The sequence below is a fragment of the Gopherus evgoodei genome, chromosome 2, assembly GCF_007399415.2.
Source record: "Gopherus evgoodei ecotype Sinaloan lineage chromosome 2, rGopEvg1_v1.p, whole genome shotgun sequence".
NCBI lineage: Eukaryota > Metazoa > Chordata > Testudines > Testudinidae > Gopherus > Gopherus evgoodei.
In genome coordinates, this window is record NC_044323.1 from 189,309,939 (window position 1) to 189,327,798 (window position 17,860).

At 39.0% G+C, this 17,860-nt stretch overlaps 1 protein-coding gene across 2 annotated transcripts in view; it reads right to left on the minus strand.

Annotated features, from left to right (window-relative positions):
• Positions 1-11,659, minus strand: part of ADNP2 (ADNP homeobox 2) — a 31,533-nt gene extending 19,874 nt beyond the window's left edge. Inside the window, exons 1-3 of one of the 2 annotated variants that reach the window (XM_030552568.1) lie at positions 11,372-11,659; positions 10,168-10,313; positions 4,520-4,639 (exon numbers count right to left, since the gene is read on the minus strand). In XM_030552568.1, coding sequence (XP_030408428.1) covers positions 4,520-4,627 — 108 coding nt within the window. In that variant the 5' untranslated portion in view covers positions 4,628-4,639; positions 10,168-10,313; positions 11,372-11,659. The remainder of the gene's footprint in view (positions 1-4,519; positions 4,640-10,167; positions 10,314-11,371) is intronic. The other variant, XM_030552569.1, reaches the window with a different exon arrangement.
• Between the last annotated feature and the right edge of the window lie 6,201 nt (positions 11,660-17,860).

Here is a 17,860-nt window from a genome sequence, read left to right on the forward strand (position 1 = left end):
CTTCTTTTGCAGCTTCTGCTACATGGCAACTATACTTAAATATACCATTAGACTTTGGCACAGAGGAAGATATCCACCAATCTCACATGCCAGTTTGACATTCAAAGAGTACCAGAAACTAGTACCAGAATACTCTTAGAAATTTGTGCTTTAGCCCATGGTATTAAATATTTACCTTATGAAAGAGCATATAAAAAGAAAAGGCCATGTTCTGCTTTGCAGAGCATCCACTTCAGACAGAAATACCTGTGGCCACAGAAAATTACTGTACATACTTCTCCCCTTCTGTGATGACAAAAGGGCCCATCCTTAAGTTTTTAGTCTGCTTTAATTTCAAGCAGCTGCTACTAAAGTGACTCTTCTAGAGTACAGATTTTACAGGTGAAGATTTCCAACATGGATAAAGATAAAAAGGGGGCTCAAGTGATCTGTTATGCAGGCCTTCAGCTACCCCAATTGCCCTATAAGATAAAGGAAGGCCAAAAGGCAGCTTTAGAATTACACCTCTACCCATATATAATGCTGTCCTCAGGAGCCAAAAAATCTTACAGTGTTATAGGTGAAAACGCATTATATTGAACTTGCTTTGATCCACCAGCGCGCCCGCCCCCCCCCCCCCCGAAGCGCTGCTTTACCGCATTATATCTGAATTTGTGTTGTATTGGGTCACGTTATATCAGGGTAAAAGGTGTATATACTCAAACTCACACCATAGTGAGAGTTTCTGGTGTAAAGATCTATTTTGTTAGCCAGGTTTCAAAAAGGAAAAACTACAACAGAGCATCAAAATAAGAAATCCAGAGATAGTGGAAATAACTCACGAGAACTCAAAAGAGCAATTCAAACCCAGAGATGTTTCCTACAACCTAGAAGAGACAAGAAAAGAACTCTCTCCCTCACTTGGGAAAGCTGCAAAATGTCTCTGGGCAATAAACGGAAAGATTCTAAAACAGCTCCTACCCCTCCCCACCAATCCCTGAAGAAATTCTAAAGCTGACACTTAAACTTCCTCAACAGCTTCCCACCAAAGCTCATGATCCCTGCAGACAGCATCTTAAGATAAAAGACTTAATATGAGCAATCCTATAGCCCCCCCCAAGAGTGTAGTTCATGAGAAATCCTAAGGTCCCAGTTTTTTCTCCCAAAAGTTAAATGGATAAGAAAGTGGAAAAGCTTGTCAGACACTTATTGACCTAACATTTTGCTAGCTCAGCACTTATATTTGTGGAATCTACATAGCCTGGTGTAATCAGTTATAAAAGAATCCAAAGAATGTCAAGTTGTCCTTGAATCTGTGCAACTTTTTAACAATATTTACTTTCTACAATGATGTACCACATGAATGAAAAATACTCCCTCACTTATAAAAAACAATTACCAGAAGGGCCTTAGGCTCAAAAATCTTGAATGTTGCCTTCTGCTTTACTTTTTAATACTTACTGCAGATCCTAACCTGCTAGTGAAGAGTTAAAATAAGTTGCCAATACATCTAGGAAGTCACACTAGGCGCACTTAACATAGTATTGTTCAGGACAGACGGATTTAAATCAAAGTGATTAAAAGCAGGAAATCATTTAAATCATTGATTTTATTCTTGTTTTGCATTGGTACTTTTCCTAAAGCCAATCTGATTCTCATTGATTGGTAACCACAAAAAAGGTAAACTGAAACTAAATATAGCCGTGATACCAAATTTGATACTACTTCCTGCTAGCCAGGAGGATATAGTCCATCTATATACATTTATTTAAGCAATTATTTATCTTAACACACATTTATTCAGATTTAACTTTCACATTCATTTATTATGTTAGAAAAATGATGAATGATGCATTTCTCTTTCACTAGATTTATTTTAAAAACTTATGACAAGTTCTATTTGGTGAAAAAAGTCTTAAAATGAATTCCAGTTAAATAAACTACCTTAGTATGGATACAGAAGGGGAAAAATTAGAGCAAAACATGTTTTGCTCTTAGAACTAATCAATTTATTAAGCAAATAAAGTGTTATCAGTAGTTAGTAAATTGAACAGATTGTTTCTGGTCACTATGTCCTTCAAGATTTTAGAACTAGTAGATCTATCCTCTCACACCTAGTTTTTTCATAGATTTGAAGAAGCGAGCGAGCTTCCCTGCTTTCTCTACTCTTAGTTGGTTCCTTAACTTTGGATGAATTAGCCATTGAAGTGAACAGTTGAATAAAGGAAAAGGAAGAAAATATTCTCTCTGCACCCAACAGAAGAGGCTACTGCTGTCTTTAAAAGCTGGTTTAGCATTTCTACAAGCTCTGGTTCCATGTGCTTAGCCAGGGACTTCCCCCTGCTTAGTGGTTTCATTTTCTTTAAAGCTTTGGAAGCAAATAGGTAGTTTAATAAAATAAATTAAAAAAATATACATATTATGTTTAGGTCTTAGCATATATTGTCCTCATTTCATGCTGAATTTTAAATAGATTTTTTGAAGTAATTTAAGTTTTAAAAAAGGATTTTCTTGGGGGGAAAAAAAGATGATTTAATCCACCCTGATATGGTCATACAGTAGATCCAACCATAAATCTGGAACAGAAGACCCATGTCATCCTCCCAAAGGAGAGCGTAAGCTGTTAGCCAACAAATAGGCCCTTTTAGTCTCCGGTTACAAAGAAAGACCAACCTTCAGACGTATCTTGCCTCCGGAGACAAATGCCAATTATTATATCTTACTAGAAACTTCCTTTTTAGGAGGCCTGTTTCATAGTTACCTCAGCTTGGTGGCTTAGTTCTATAGTATTAGCATGATAATGATTATGACTACTGGATTTTCCTCCCTCCCCAAGAGGAGTGGTGTCCAAAATTTCATCTAGATACAGAGAAACTAAGCTACTTCTCACCTATTAAATATCAACACTGGTCAAAATGTTTTAGCGATTGCTAAAAGTCACACTATGCTGCATTGGAAGAATGCTGAACCCAAGAAGTCTAGAAACCATCATCCCAGTTGACAAAGTCTTTCCATACTTAACAGAAACAGGTGCAGCTTATCTAGAAAGCCAAACAACAGTAACTGAACTTGACAAGGGACTTTATATCCAATAACTCAATTTGCTGCGCCCTTTCTCTACCCACACTCACCAAATCTCCCCCCCCGCCCATGATTACCGTGCTTCCTAAAACCTATTTAGGCTTTGAAGAGGGTCTTAGTCATGAATCCTCTCTCAATTTATTCTATAGCGCAATCTAAAAGTTGACTTTACAATAATTTCCATAGCAAGAAATTGCCATCACACCAAGATTTGGACTTCAAAGGATCTAGGTGTAAGAATTTAGGAATGAGAAATGCTCTGATTAAAATAAAGTATTAGAATAGAAGGAATATGCAAAATACTGGACAAATACAAAACTGTTCTCTCGTCAGGTTTATTAAAATGCTGAAGTCCCTCAGCCAAGATTTAACTAGAATGAACAAATGTCAACACTGTTCCAGGATTAGTGATGCATAGTGATCCAAAGCATGTTTCTTTTGTGTGCAAGTCTTAAATGACCAATTTCAAATAGTAGTCAAACTACTGTAAAAACATAGCAAGATTCCCTACAAATTCATGCTTTAGTCCTCTTTCTTCTATGAGCATGTCACGCCTACAGACGTCATGTAAGTCCTCAGCTGGTGATGAAGTAAAGTCATAAATATACTGAAAAGCCAATGAAAGATCATATTTAACAACTGGTCAAGTCAAGGCTACCATTTAGTAGTTTATTTAGTTCCTGAAAAATGATTGCATTGGCAGGTTTTGATATTAAGTTCTCTATTATGTTGGTGCAGAGTCTCTTTGCTTGTTGCATGCAAGTGTTTTCCCCAAAAAATGACAGTCTCTGCTCAACAAAACGATGTCACATTTGTCTTCATAGCCTCAGTGCACTTGATGGACTGCTTTGAATTTGTGGAGATGCAATACTGAATTGCCACACAGTTTGATTCCACCCCCCCCCCTCCCAAAGTGATCTTGAGTCAAGTTTCTAAAACCCTACAACAGATTGTCTCTCTTTGCTTGGTTTATAAAATGTTGACAGTTTGTATATCCTTTAGAGACTTCTTCCTGATATGTCAAGGCAGAGCTGTTTGTCCCTTTGTGTTTGCTCACATCTTCATTTATTCATGGTTTGGTTGTTTTTTTTTTAATTAAAGAGTCCCATACAGGAAAGCACTCATGTAGTAAACAAGCAACATTTCCTTAAGTAACCGTGCTTTCCTCTGTTGCAATACTACCAGTAAAGAGTATGCAGCACCCTCCATTTCATGCCTTTCTAAAAATCAAAATGTTTCAATAACTTATGTTGCAGGAAACTCCCAATTCCAGGCCTATAATAGATTGATTGCCTGAGTCTGGCAAACATCAAAGTAAAGATGCAGTTCTTTATTGACCCACCCACATTATAAATTTCTAAGACAGATTAATAGTATATATACACTAAACTGTGAAAGATTTTCAAAAATTTAAAATTCAAGTTTCAGCAGTTTGTGTTATGTTACTTCAATTCTTTACCTGCAATAACTCCCTGCAGCTGTCAAGCCCAATATCCACAAGAATGCCCTTCACCTTTTTTCGAGACTTCCTGATATTATCAAGATTTTGAACAGGAATTTGAAACATTTTGCACTTTTCCTGAAAGAGAAAGACAAAAATAATTTGATGGAACATTTGCACATGTACACTTATGCTTTGTAGTGTTATAGCAATAATTTATATCAGGGGACTGCTTCCCTCAAAAGTCTACTTTCCAGCATGAAAAGCAAAATGCTTTGAACAAGGAACTGTTCTTCATTAGTATATGATCTTATGAGATCACTTCCTTATTCTAAAACAAAACATGCATGTTCTTATGTTAACCCAAGATTTCAAAAAAATTCAAATTCCTCCCACCCTGACTGAAAATTAGTCAAATTCTATTCCTCATTCCTGTTTGGTAGCTATATTGTGAATCTTCAGCACGGAAGCCTGAATACTTGAATTATGCTAACTTCTGACTATATTTAGAAAACAACCACCACTTCACCTAGTGGAGATATAACATGGAAGTGAAAATGTGATGCTATTTCTGTCTCCAAGGAAACCGCATCCTTTTTGTGTGTCTGTGTGTGTGTAGGGGGGGTACTTTTTGCCATGTATATGCTCAGATATATTTTAAGTACAGTTAATGAAATCAGGATTTCCTGCAACTGCTACTATCAACCACCACCTTGCTTAAGTGACATGGAACCATACATTGCAATACAAGAATAATGCAGTTTTCCAACCTGCAAAAACTCCACCACTTCAAAACCACGGTGGACAGCTGAAGCCGCAAATGTAAGCTGAATTTTAAAGATATTTGTAAATAATTGTATGGCTATAGTAGTGCTTCTCAGCAAACGTAGGTTCAAATTTCTTGCTTGGTAAAATCTGTGTGGATTTCTAACACTGTAGAGATTTTTGGGATGACTATATCTCACTATCACCCAGTTACCCAAGCCAGGCAAAGGTAAACCTATGGATGAGGAAAAGCTGGCTGAAGTTAAATCCCAGCAAAACAGAGGTTCTGCTGTAGGCAGAGGGAATTACTTCTTAGAGACCACCACCACAAGCCCCTTTGTTTGAAGAAACACACCCACTGATCATCAAGATAAGTAGGCACTTTAGGACTTCTTCTGTGCTTCCCATTAACTCTGGCCTCTTGTACAGCCGCATCCAGGAGAAACTCTTCCTACCATCTCCAGCTGACCAGAAGACCGCATCCCATCTTCGATGACCTAGCCTTGATAATACACATCTTCATCAACTCCTATTTGAATTCCAACAATGCAACTAATTTGAGCTTCAAAGCATCAGCCCTGAGAAACTGAAACCAGTGCAGAATATAGCAGCATGCCTACTCAGTAACACGTTATGATGGAACAGAGAATTGGGTGATATGCTTACACACACAGTTCTGTGAGGATCCAGAGAAGGTCTCAGTCCTGATTTCCAAAATCTAAGTAGTCTGGGAGCACATCACCCAAAAAAACCCTGCTTCACCTTTCAGAATCTCAATTGCCCTCAACAGCGCCATTTCTCAAAACAAGAGAGCTGTCTGTCCCTTACAAGAATAAAGCTTACCTCTACAGAAGACAGGATTTTTGGGGGGAGTCTGACCCCCAGACTGGAATTCTCTCCCACAGAAACTATGAGCTATCACAAACCCAATCTATAGCCCAGTCCAGATGGAAAACACACTTCTTCAATCTTTAAATTCCTTCCAAACAAATAAGCATCTTAACTTTTGTACACAAAACCACCTGCTATTTTTTTCACCTCATCCTCCATGGAAATGCTAGTCTCCTTGGTTTTTTTTTGTTGTTGTTTTTAAACAAACTCTGGAAGGCATTCGGATACTATGGGAATAGATAAATCTTTATTCCAAATTAAGATCAAGTGGAAACTTGGACACTTTAAAGTTCTAGTTTATAACCAATGCTACTATTGTATCAAATTATATGCACCGGACTCCATGGTCTACTATACAAGAATACAGTTGATAAGATGCCACTGTGATCAATCCAGCCACGAGGAGATACAGGTTCCAAGTCCACTGGAAATATTTCTTCCACCATTTGGGTGATCTTCCTTCTCATTCAGAAGCATCAATGTATCAATTAGATGAAGAGAGACTTTCCATAAGAAGCAAACTATCTAGCAAGATAGAACCATCAGTTTACTAAGACAGCACTAATAACTCATGTCCATACTTTTCAGTCCTGTTTTAACAAATCAAATGTCTTCTAAAACCGAAGTTCAGGATTCTTAATCCAGATAAAACAATATTCTTGAACATAGCTGGCTTTATTATATTCCAATTTTCAAGATGCAGTTCTTCAATCCAAGAAATGTATATTCCACAAGTACTAAATATGCCACTGGTCTTAACACAATGCTTGGAAGCAAGATTTCAAATTATCAATCTACACTTCGATAATCCATTTAAAATACACAACACATTTTCTTCTATCGTAAGTCAGGAATTCCAACTTTCTGAGCTTGTTTTTCCAAGTCCTCAGTTTTATTTTCTCAATTCACAATATTCAGTATTTCACAGCTAGAATAATGTATTATCCATCCATTTTTATTTTCATGTCATTAGTTGTTTTGGTTTTTTAGCCTTCAATCTTTAACCAAAACATTCTATTTGTTGCATCCTAAACTACTGCCAATCTTTTGCTAGCAACCACCACTTTCTTGCCAACCAAAGCCAACACTAGTCCAACAAAGCAAATTCAGTAAGATACACTGTATGAAAATGACAGTTTGTCTTACCATTTTGGCTACTGGATGTTTGGGAGCAGAGTGACAAAAACTATTACCAAGCAAAGTTTATTTTAGTTACTTCTGGATGTAAACAGCTCCCAAAAATTCATAATTCACATAAGTTTCCAAAAGTATTCCATTATTAAGTGCAAAATCCAAACAAATCATTATCTTAATAAGAGATTACAGTACTTGCTATCTTTATTGCTGATCATGCAGTCTTGACACATGAATTGTCCTTAGATCATTCACATAGCCCTTAGTGGTATTTTGTCCATTAACTTTTTTCCTTTAAATATTGTCTGACTAGAAGAATACTTCAATAACAGTATTGTATTGGACCTGAGTACAGCATGAGGTTTTCTCCACTATTTTATAGCGCATGAACAGTAATTCTCCATATTAAGTCATGCAAACATGATCTGCTTTTCAACCAAGAGAAGACACCACCAAGACTGCAGGCTCTTCCTACCAGTACAATGTTTACTATTGAAACACTGTTCCAAGCAACATAGTTCAAATACTATATTATGAATGAGAGAAACACTTAACCAAAATTAGTATGCTTGAAGACTATTTCTGTGCATCCAAAAAAATTAGCTGAAAATTAACAATTTCACCCCTTGAAAAAAAAAAAAAGGTGACCTGAGAATGAAGAACAAATTGCACGTTTGATTTATGATCTACAGAGAGAAGCTGAATGGTTTAAGCAATTTTTTCTCCCTGCTTGATATTTACATTGGAAATTCGGCTTCTGACTAGGCTAGAAGGTATACAGAACCAAGAGCTGAGCAATTGAGGAAAGAATTTTTAGTCAGACAGTTAAAGAAGGTATGGGGATTTTTTGTTTGTTTGTTTTGTTTTTTTTAAAGATTCCCCACCCATTTAAAATTTTCAACAACTAACATATTGGAAAAGAAAGTATTTCTCAACATCTCAACCCTTCAATTAATATGTGAGCTAACAATATTCATCTTCAGACTCTCTACAAGTCCTCCAGCAAAATAAGGACAGACAAGAATTGATATTCCTCTTATTTCAAAAGGTAAGACAGAAGAAGGGAAAAATAGCGACAGCAAAAAAGGGCATATACACAACTGTACAGAAAGTCTTTTTGCAGGTCACCTTTAAAGTGTGCATGAGCTGTTGGAGATATAGATGTGGCAAGTTCCATTCCAATTTATATAGACTAATATAAAGAGGCTCAAATAAGATAGAGCACACCTACTATACAGATGACAATTGCAAAAGAAAACGCTATTTTGTATAACCTCCACTCTTTCCCCCCTTCACATTTAAAGCAAAAAAGCGGATAATCAAAAACTATAACTGAAGTTCGCAAAGTCTGATTTCTTCAATTAACTGTATTTTCTAAAAGTGAACTAGCAGACTTTTGGAAAAATACAAAAATTGGAGGGAGGGGAGGTTCGGTCATTCTTTATAGAACCTGAAAGAATATATGTCAACTCCACAGAGTTTAACACACACACTTGAATTCTAAGAAAAATATCTGGGGACGGACTCATTCTCTTTACCTGTGAGGACTTCAGATCAAGATTTTGCATTTACCCTGAAACTGCTATCACAATGTCAAACAATCACATCTGTTGTACTCAACTGTCACAAGGAAAATGCAGAATTTTGCATGTTGGTCCTGATTTGTAAATAAAGGAAAGATTTTTCCCATATCTTGCTTTAGAATGCAAGTGTACTTGTAATTGTCAGTTGATTTTATATATTTTCACTGTATTAGGCACTTTTTTTAAATTACACAAGATTCAGTTCACATTTGAGCTTCAATTTTATCCAGCTGAATTTTTTAAGTTGAAGGAAAAAGAAAGTAAGCATTAACTTGGTACTTAGGCAATACATAAAAATACTTAAAAGGAGCTAAAATAAGTTAACTTGTAATTTTACTAGCATACCCCTCAAATGAGAAACAGTTTTCCTTAGCTAAGGAAAACAGCAAACAATTTCAATACTAACAGCTGTTTTATTGGAAACTAGTCATAACTTAAGACAGTTTATACTATATTCTCAAGCAGTAAGTGATGAACATTTTATTGGAATACACATCAGTCTAAGAAATTGATTAATTGGAAATTGTTCCTTTAGTTCTGAAGCATGGAGAAGAAATCAAATTTAAACTTTCCTGTAAAACAACTACTATTTAAAATTATAGCTGTGTTATTCTGGAGTGTATATTCCCTTAGGGTTACTCTCTGTATGATAAACTAAAGAGAACACCATGAGTTTCATTACACTAACTTTGGTTTCCTGTCGTATTCTAAACACGGAAGTCTCTCCCTAGCTCAAAATGCAGCTCTCCAGATAAGAGAGGAGGAGGGAAGAGACTTTTAAAAACAAACTTTTAGGGCTTCTATACACAAGGAACTTGACTAGTATTGCTATAATGGATAACTATTCCAGAATAACTTGCTTTATCGACACTCCATTGAGTGTCCATATGGGAAGTTATTCTAGAATATCTTCAGTGTGATAGTTATTCCCCTATAGTCATGTTAGTCAAGTTCCCTGTGTAGAGAAGCCCCAAAGATAGATGAATATTTATTTTACTAGATATGCCTATCAATTTCCCACACAGACAGGTCCTATGACAACCCTGATTTATTTACACATTAGCTACGACTCATTTTCACATTACAAAACTATGTCATTAGAATGTATTTGAAACCACCAAGTTTACAGATGGGCTCCGCCTACTCCCTTCCACTATTCTTAGAGCTGTCCTGAACAAAAGTACAGGTTAGGGTTGGGGAAGTACATTTGCATGGCCCATACTCCCTCAATATTCTGGTTAAAGAGGAGATTTGGTTTTGGAATGAGGATGTTGTCCTTCCCATCTGTGTTACCTGAAGTCTGACGGCCAGAGGACTTCACAGTCATTATGGAACGTGCACAAGAGGCAGTACACTCTGAACAAGGCAGCCAACTAACTCAATCCTTTCATCTTTCCTTTAACCTCTCTTCCTTCTCTGGATGATGTGGGTTTTAACTACTGTGAGTTTAAAACAAAAACAAACAGATCAGGTGACAAGTGTATGTTGAGATTCAATCCTGCCACTGCCCGCAGGAGTGTTTTTCAGTACTGCACACTCCCTGGGTTTAGAAGTACTCTGCATCCCTTCTATTACCTTGTTAGAGTTACACACCCCATGCACTTTTCTATACTACACTATGGCAGGAAAGCAGGGGAGGAGGGGACAGGTAGGACAGAAGCAGGAAGAAAAGCTCTAACTCCATGCAGGGTAGGGTACCTAGGAAGCACCCTCCGCCTCACCTTTCAGAACTTTCTAGACAAGCAGATCTACTGCACATGCTCACACGTGCTCAGTACCAACATTCCAGGCATGCTCACTGTCCTCATTTGCCTCAGAGTTACAACCGCCTAACCTTTCTCCTACTTTGGTTATTTACCTCAGCTGACCTCTTCCCTACTTTTGTACTACACATGCTCAGAAATAGCATGTGACCTGATGTGACTCTGGCTTATTCAAAATGGAGGTCAAGAATGCACAATGGAATCTAGGGAATTTCTCTGGTATCAAGTCCATGCGGGGTATCCAGGAAGCACCCTCCACCCACCTCCCAGTGGGTACCAGATACTCAGCATGTAGTGGATGTATCCCACGCTGAAAGTCCCAAGGAGTTTAAACCTTTTGTGCCCCCAGGGGAGCTGGGGCCAGTGCAGACACCGCCCCCCCCCCGCCCTGGAGCGAAGAGTGGTGGGTTTGTGCGGGGGCATCCCCCTCACTGTACTGAGTATGGGGTGGGGGTGACGAGTAAATGGAGCAGGTACAATGCACGCTGGGGCAGGATGCTGTGGGCTGGGGCGGTGTATATACATAGACACACTCGGAGCGCCCTAGGTTGCCTGGGCCGAGCCGCCTCCCGGGCGCCTGCCGCTCCCAGCTAGGAGGCATGGCCAGCCCGTGCCCCGGCGCGCCTGGCGGAGCACGCCCAGCCTGCCCGAGGATACAGTCGCTGCGCCGCGCCGTCCGTGTCGGGCGCTCGGACTAGCCCTGCCGCGCTTGGGCGGGCGCTCCCTGTACCTACCCGGCCGGGCTGTAGGGGGAGCTCGCCCGCTCCTCGCCGCCGCCTCCGCCTCCCCGGTGCGTGGGTCCGCGCGGCAGCCTCCGCCTCCCGCTCCTCACAAAGCCAGCCCCGCAGCCGCGCCGCCTGCCCGCCCTCCCCGCCGGCTCCTCCTCCCAGGGCCGCCCGCTGCGCCCCGCTCTCAGTCAGAGAACGGCGACGACGGCAGCATCACCAGCTCCTGGCCCGCCTCAGCCCCTGCGCGGAGCCCCCAGGGCCCCGCTCCCATCCATCCGCCTCCGCCGGCTCCTTATCCAGCCCAAACCAGAAAGAGAAAATGGCGCTCGATTTATCCCAGGAAGTGACGTTACACTCATTTGCATACCAGGCAGCAGACCAATAGGGAGAGGGTCTGCCCAAGGCTCCTATTGGCTCCCTCCATCAGCTCCCTAGGGAGAGGCTAGGTACTAAAGGTGCAAGATGTTGGGGGGCTGAATCCTACATGGGTCCCCCTGACTCACCTGTTACCTCCTTTCCCTTCCCCTCCTGTTCTGGTCCTTCTGAGTGGGCACAAGGGGTGGCTATCACTAGGTTTTGAGCTAATCATGTGACGTCATCCTGAAGAGGGAGGGCTCTGATTTCACTCCCATCAATAACACCACGTGGTCACCCAGCAACCCTGACTTTATTTGCATGGGATGTTGGGTAAAGCCTCATTTGCATCTGCAGGATTATCAACTGCCCACCCACATCCAGCAGCCAATAGGATTATGATATGTCAAGTGACACTGTTTCCCATTGGAGGAGAAAACTAGTGGTCCAAGCTCTTTAAGTAGAAACTGTTTCCACACATGGCTTACTCTCTGCCTGAACTAGTAACCAGGAACCCAAAAATATGGTTGCCTGGTACAACTCATTGTGCAAATACTATGTAACTAATTCATAGTGTGATATTTCCTCCCAAAAAAAGAATGCATGGATAAAGTTGATTGGCTGAGTCCACTTCAGGATAAAAAGTCTGCAGCAAATTAAAAGGAAAGTTCACAAGAGGCTATTCTAAACTAATGGGAGACATTAAGAAATGTGAGGAGAATTCAATGTGATGGAGACATCAAACTATGTAGTAATACAGTGATTAGAGGTGAACGGCAGCACAGAGGGGGATCTATTATTGTGTAGATCAACTGGCCAGGAAAATGATTTTCAGCATTCTTACTCTTTGATAGTTTGTATGCTTAACAATTTTAACCAAATAGGTGATTTTCCCTGCCCATGTCCACATATGCTCTTGCATCAGCTATGGTCTTCCCTCAAGTCTATGATCAAGCTTGTTTTTTTGAAGAATATGTGACCTATCAGAAAAATATATCTTCTTCATAGATATCTCTTTTGAGGTAGAGATATGCAGTATCTATTTGTAAGATACAGACATACATTTATGAAGACACTATTATAGTTCCTGCTATTACAAGAGATTTTTTTTTAAATGAAGTTGAAACATAGAACTTACATCACCATCAACAGTACAGATGTCACGGATATTGCTGACTGACTATATTGAAAATGACTTCCAGAGGTTTGAAGGGAAACTTAGCGAAGACCTGGATACTCTGCCTACTGACTTTTAGCAATGGAGACTAAGGGCTTGTCTACACTATCTCTGAAAATGATGTAAATTATGTCGCTCAGGGTGTGAAAAAACCCACCCTCCTGAGCGACATAACTTACCAACTTAATGTGGTGTCTACACTGCGCATGTTGGCTGGAGATGCTCTACCGCCAACATAGCTTCTGCCTCTTGTTGAGGTGGACTAATTACATCAACAGGAGAACGCGTTCCCATCAATGTAGTGCATCTTCACCACATGCACTAAATTGACACTGCTGCATCAATCACAGAGGTGCTGATTTAGCACGGTAGTGAAGACAAGCCATAAGTCTCAGTGTTACCAAGAAAACGGCAACTACTTTCTGTCAAAACAATTGTTTTGCCAATCAAGCTATTTTGACCTATGCCCAAGGTCAGCTATTCCCTCCAATTGTCACATATTTGGGAGTATAACTTGACCTAGCCTGACATACCAGCCCCACCTGAAATACCTGATAAAAAAAGATCTCTGCCTGTAATGCCTTGATACGAAAACTATCAGGAGCCTCCTGGGGAGCAGACCCTTCATTCCTTCATACATCTATCTTGACCCTCATGTTTGGTCCAGCTGAATACTGCTCTGAGGCTAGGGGTGCAGCCATCACACTCAGCTTGTCCACAGGGAGCTAAACTCAGCCATTTGTATTATTAGTGACTAACAGAAGAATACACTAACCTCCAGTCTGTATGTTCTTGCGCAGATAGCACTGCCAGACCTTCAATGAGATGTCATTACTGTTAAAGTTGCTTGGAGGGCTGTAACAGATGGAACTAGCTGATTATATCTCCAGCTAACAGATGCCACATTCTCAGATAGGAAACAACACACAGTACCAACTCTAAGGTCTGTTGATATTCGAGGGAGGAATCCCACTCCTGTGGACCAGGTGTGATAGCATGGCTGATCTCTTGACACCCCTTTGCTATGGTAGCTCACGCACTTTTAGATGCATGCAGTGTGATCAGCACTGCCAGCAGCTGAAAACTATATCTGTACAGAGAGGACGCTTCTGTGGAAAAGAGAGTAACACACCAAGTAAACTGAAGAGTCTTCATTGCATCTGCCTCCTTTTTCATTTGATTGTAGATCCTGGACCAGGCTCAGGCCACTCTCTATTTCATCCAGAATTGCTGCAACTATGCTCTTGCTTGGCTTGGTTTCCTCTCCACATTGTGATCATGGAACACTGTTGCAAACAATAATTCATGTGGAAGAAGAGTTCACAAGACAACTCCCACCTTTTCATGCTCTCTGTATGTGTATATATATCTCCTCACTATATGTTCCATTCTATGCATCCAAAGAAGTGGGCTATAGCCCATGAAAGCTTATGCTAAAATAAATTTGTTAGTCTCTAAGGTGCCACAAGTACTCCTGTTCTTTTTGCAGATATAGACTAACACGGCTGCTACTCTGAAAGTTGGAGGACGGTTTACAATGACTAGCCTCTCCACATACGGAGGACATCCTCTGGTTATGGAACTTGGACATCACGCTCTGATATCTACACACAAGAGAAGACATCAATGTGCAAATAGATAATAGCAAACAAAGGCAAGAAATACTCAAAGAAAAAACTATAAATATGATATTATTCTATTAGAAATAACAACACTTTGACTTACTGTGTATCACTTTCATCTTCAACTGCTTTACAAATTAATTAATATAAGTAGGGTGTTTTTTTTAAATATACCCAAATGGAAGAAATTATGGCCCCATTTAAGTCAACTGGAGTTCTGCCATTGATTTCAATGGGGCTGGACTTTCACTCAGTGCAGCTATAGACAGACCATATACAAATCTGTTGGTTGAGCAAGTCCTATAAAAAGTTGTCAAAGTCTAACAGGAGTAGACAATGAATTCATATTAAAAAGTAAATACTAATAAAATATTCAGTTATTTACCAAAATTGTTATCAGTCACTTTTATTTAAAAAAAAAAAGGTAAAGGAAATTTATGATCTTCATATTCAATGTTCCAGTAAGTACACTATCACTTTATTAGTTTGAAAACTTATTGCGATAACATTTTTAGACTAATAATTTCTACTACATTGCAATTTTGGTTGATCATCTATTATGTATATTTTCGATAATGGTGTAGAAACAAAAAGAGGTCAACAACGGACCTTTCCATTTAGGTGTAAAGGAAACAAGCTAACAACAAAAGGAAAATGTATCATACTTGGTAAAGTTATACCATATCTGCATAACAAAGTCTGTTATTGCCAATACCAGAAAAGATGAAATTTTGTAACTGATTTACATTATATATTTATAGTCAAACCACTGACTACAGTCTAATATTTCATAAAAGTCAATAGTAAAACACTGTAGCTGCTTAGAATCACAAACTTTTCCAAAAGCACAATGGCCAATAAATCCCACATAACTAATATTTATACATTATGTTGTAACAAAGCATAATAGAACAAATAGTACCTGGTTTTCCAAATAATTGTTGTGTTAAACTATAAAATGAATTAGAAAAATTACCTTAGTTGTCTTCTAAATTCACCTTTAGGCATTATAATTGAATTGCTGAGTTTGTCTAACCTTCAGACAATATTTTATAGTTATTGCACTCAAAAATTGGACTATTTACAAAGAATCTAATTAAAATTATCTATAAAATAGCTAGTTGGTACATCCTTATAGTGTGTTTGTCATTTCATGTGGAATCCTGAAGTGTTCTGAGCACCCTCAACTCCCATTTAAAATAGTGGGAGTTAGCACTCATTACCTTTCAGGAAGTGCTTAGCTTAGCACCCTGTAGAATCAGCACTACGGCTTGGATTCTGTAAAGATTGTAAGCATGTGCTTAACTTCATGCACTTTGAGCAGTCCCATTGACTTTTAGCACATGCGTAAGACTTTGCAGGATTGTGGCCTAAGTCTATGTGTCTTCTTCTGTGCCCTAGCCCTAAAATTAATCTGACTTTAAAAAATAGAATAGCAATTAAATAATGAGAATGACAAGAAAGCGTAAAAGTGGAGGATAAGAAAAAGGGAGAAGTTATTTAGTCATGAAGTCATTTTCCCACAAATCACCAGTGATGTCACAATTACCCTTCTCAGAAGTAAACTGCTTTTAGGACAGCAGCAGAAGAGGGAGTAAGGGGAAAAGTTGCAGACAGATGAAGAAGAGAAGAGGAAAAGGGGAGGAAGGCTCCAACTTCATCAACTATGGATTTTTCATAGATATAAACTACTGTTTTGATCACCTGAATGAAATGGGAGTAAGACCATTTTTCTTTGCTAATGAAGGACCATTTACTTTTATAATAACTGATGGTAACAACAAACAGGTTTATTTTACGATTTATGATTATGAGCCAGATTCTCAACTCCAGTTCTGTCCCTTTTGTTCTACTTGAGCAGTGCAACGGGAACATAATTTGGCCACAATCGTCTAGCATAGAATTCTCTCAGTAGAGAGAAATTGTCAGTTGGTGTAAAGCCAGCAGAACCATTCTTACACATACCTCCCCAGTCTTGGCATAGGATGTGCGTTGGAGAAGGAAGAAGCATGTTGGGGTAGAGTGAAGCTCCACTCTTCTATAGGAATTCCCAGGTAGTTTGTGCTCCCTTATGGATGATAAACAGCTGTTGTAATAATACAGTAGTACTCAGTTGCTGACATCTGGATTTGTGATGCTTGCAGAGTTAACAAAACAACAGGTTGCTGTCAGTTTTTTGAGACTAGCTAGGATGTCAGTTATATTTTCTCCTTCTCTCTTGTTTTACTAAGTGAAACTGACACCTCTCCACCAGGAACTGTATTTTAGAAGCCCAATTTACCCCAAATACACCAAGTAGTCATAATTTATATCACTGAGGTCATGAGTGAAACATAAGTCTTTCAGGACTTCAAATTTCTCTTTTCAGCTTCCAACTATGGCTGGGAAAATCTATCTTTTTAAAAAAGCAAAATATTTTCAAAGTTGTTGGCATAAAAATACTGCTGCAGCCTTTGCAAACGGCGTTCAAAATCCTCACCTTTTTTTATCCAATTGCAAAGTGTCCATTTTTCCACACATGCCATTTTTATCTTTCTTTTTCTTCCGTTTAAACCAAAGAGCTCTTTTCATTGCTGCTGCACAGGTCATCTTGCTGTTTCAGATTGGACCCCATCAAAGACATCCACTTGGATTTTCTTGTAGTGGGTCCCAAAATCCAATAATCCAAATATGATTTAAATAATCTATAACGAGCTTAACTGAGTTAGAGCAACAGCAACAAGAAAAATAAGTTAACACCAAAAATGAGTCAAGTTAGCAAAGTGAGAGGGGGTCTTCTTCACAAGCTGCATCCAGCCCCACGTCATTCTTGAGTTCACTCTCCAACCCAGCTCCACCCACAACTGCTTCCAACTGCCAGTTGTTTAGAACAATGCCAGCCCAATGTTCCAGACTTAAAAGTGCTTTAACCACATAAATCTTAAAGTACCACACAACCCACAGAGAACAGTAGCATACTTTAAAAAAAAATAATTGGCCACATCTTCAGCTAATATAAATCATTGTAGCTCTATTCAGTGGAACTACATCAACTTGCACGAGGAGAAGTTCTGGTCCATTGTTATATTATTTAATTACACAGTAAAAAGTTCAATATATGTATAAAGTTAAAGGCGTGTAATTAAACATTACAAAAATTGCACAAGCCAGTATTGAACATTTTAATATATAAAGAATTTTTTTTCACTCTTAGCAATAATTGTAACTTATGTCATCAATCTATTAACATTTTATGTCTTTTTTTGAAGTTTATAGGACCCCTTTTCCTAATTACCAAAGATATTTGATCTTCAGAAAGAGTTTGTGCTCTAACCCAGCCAGATCCTGAATCTTTATTGAGCA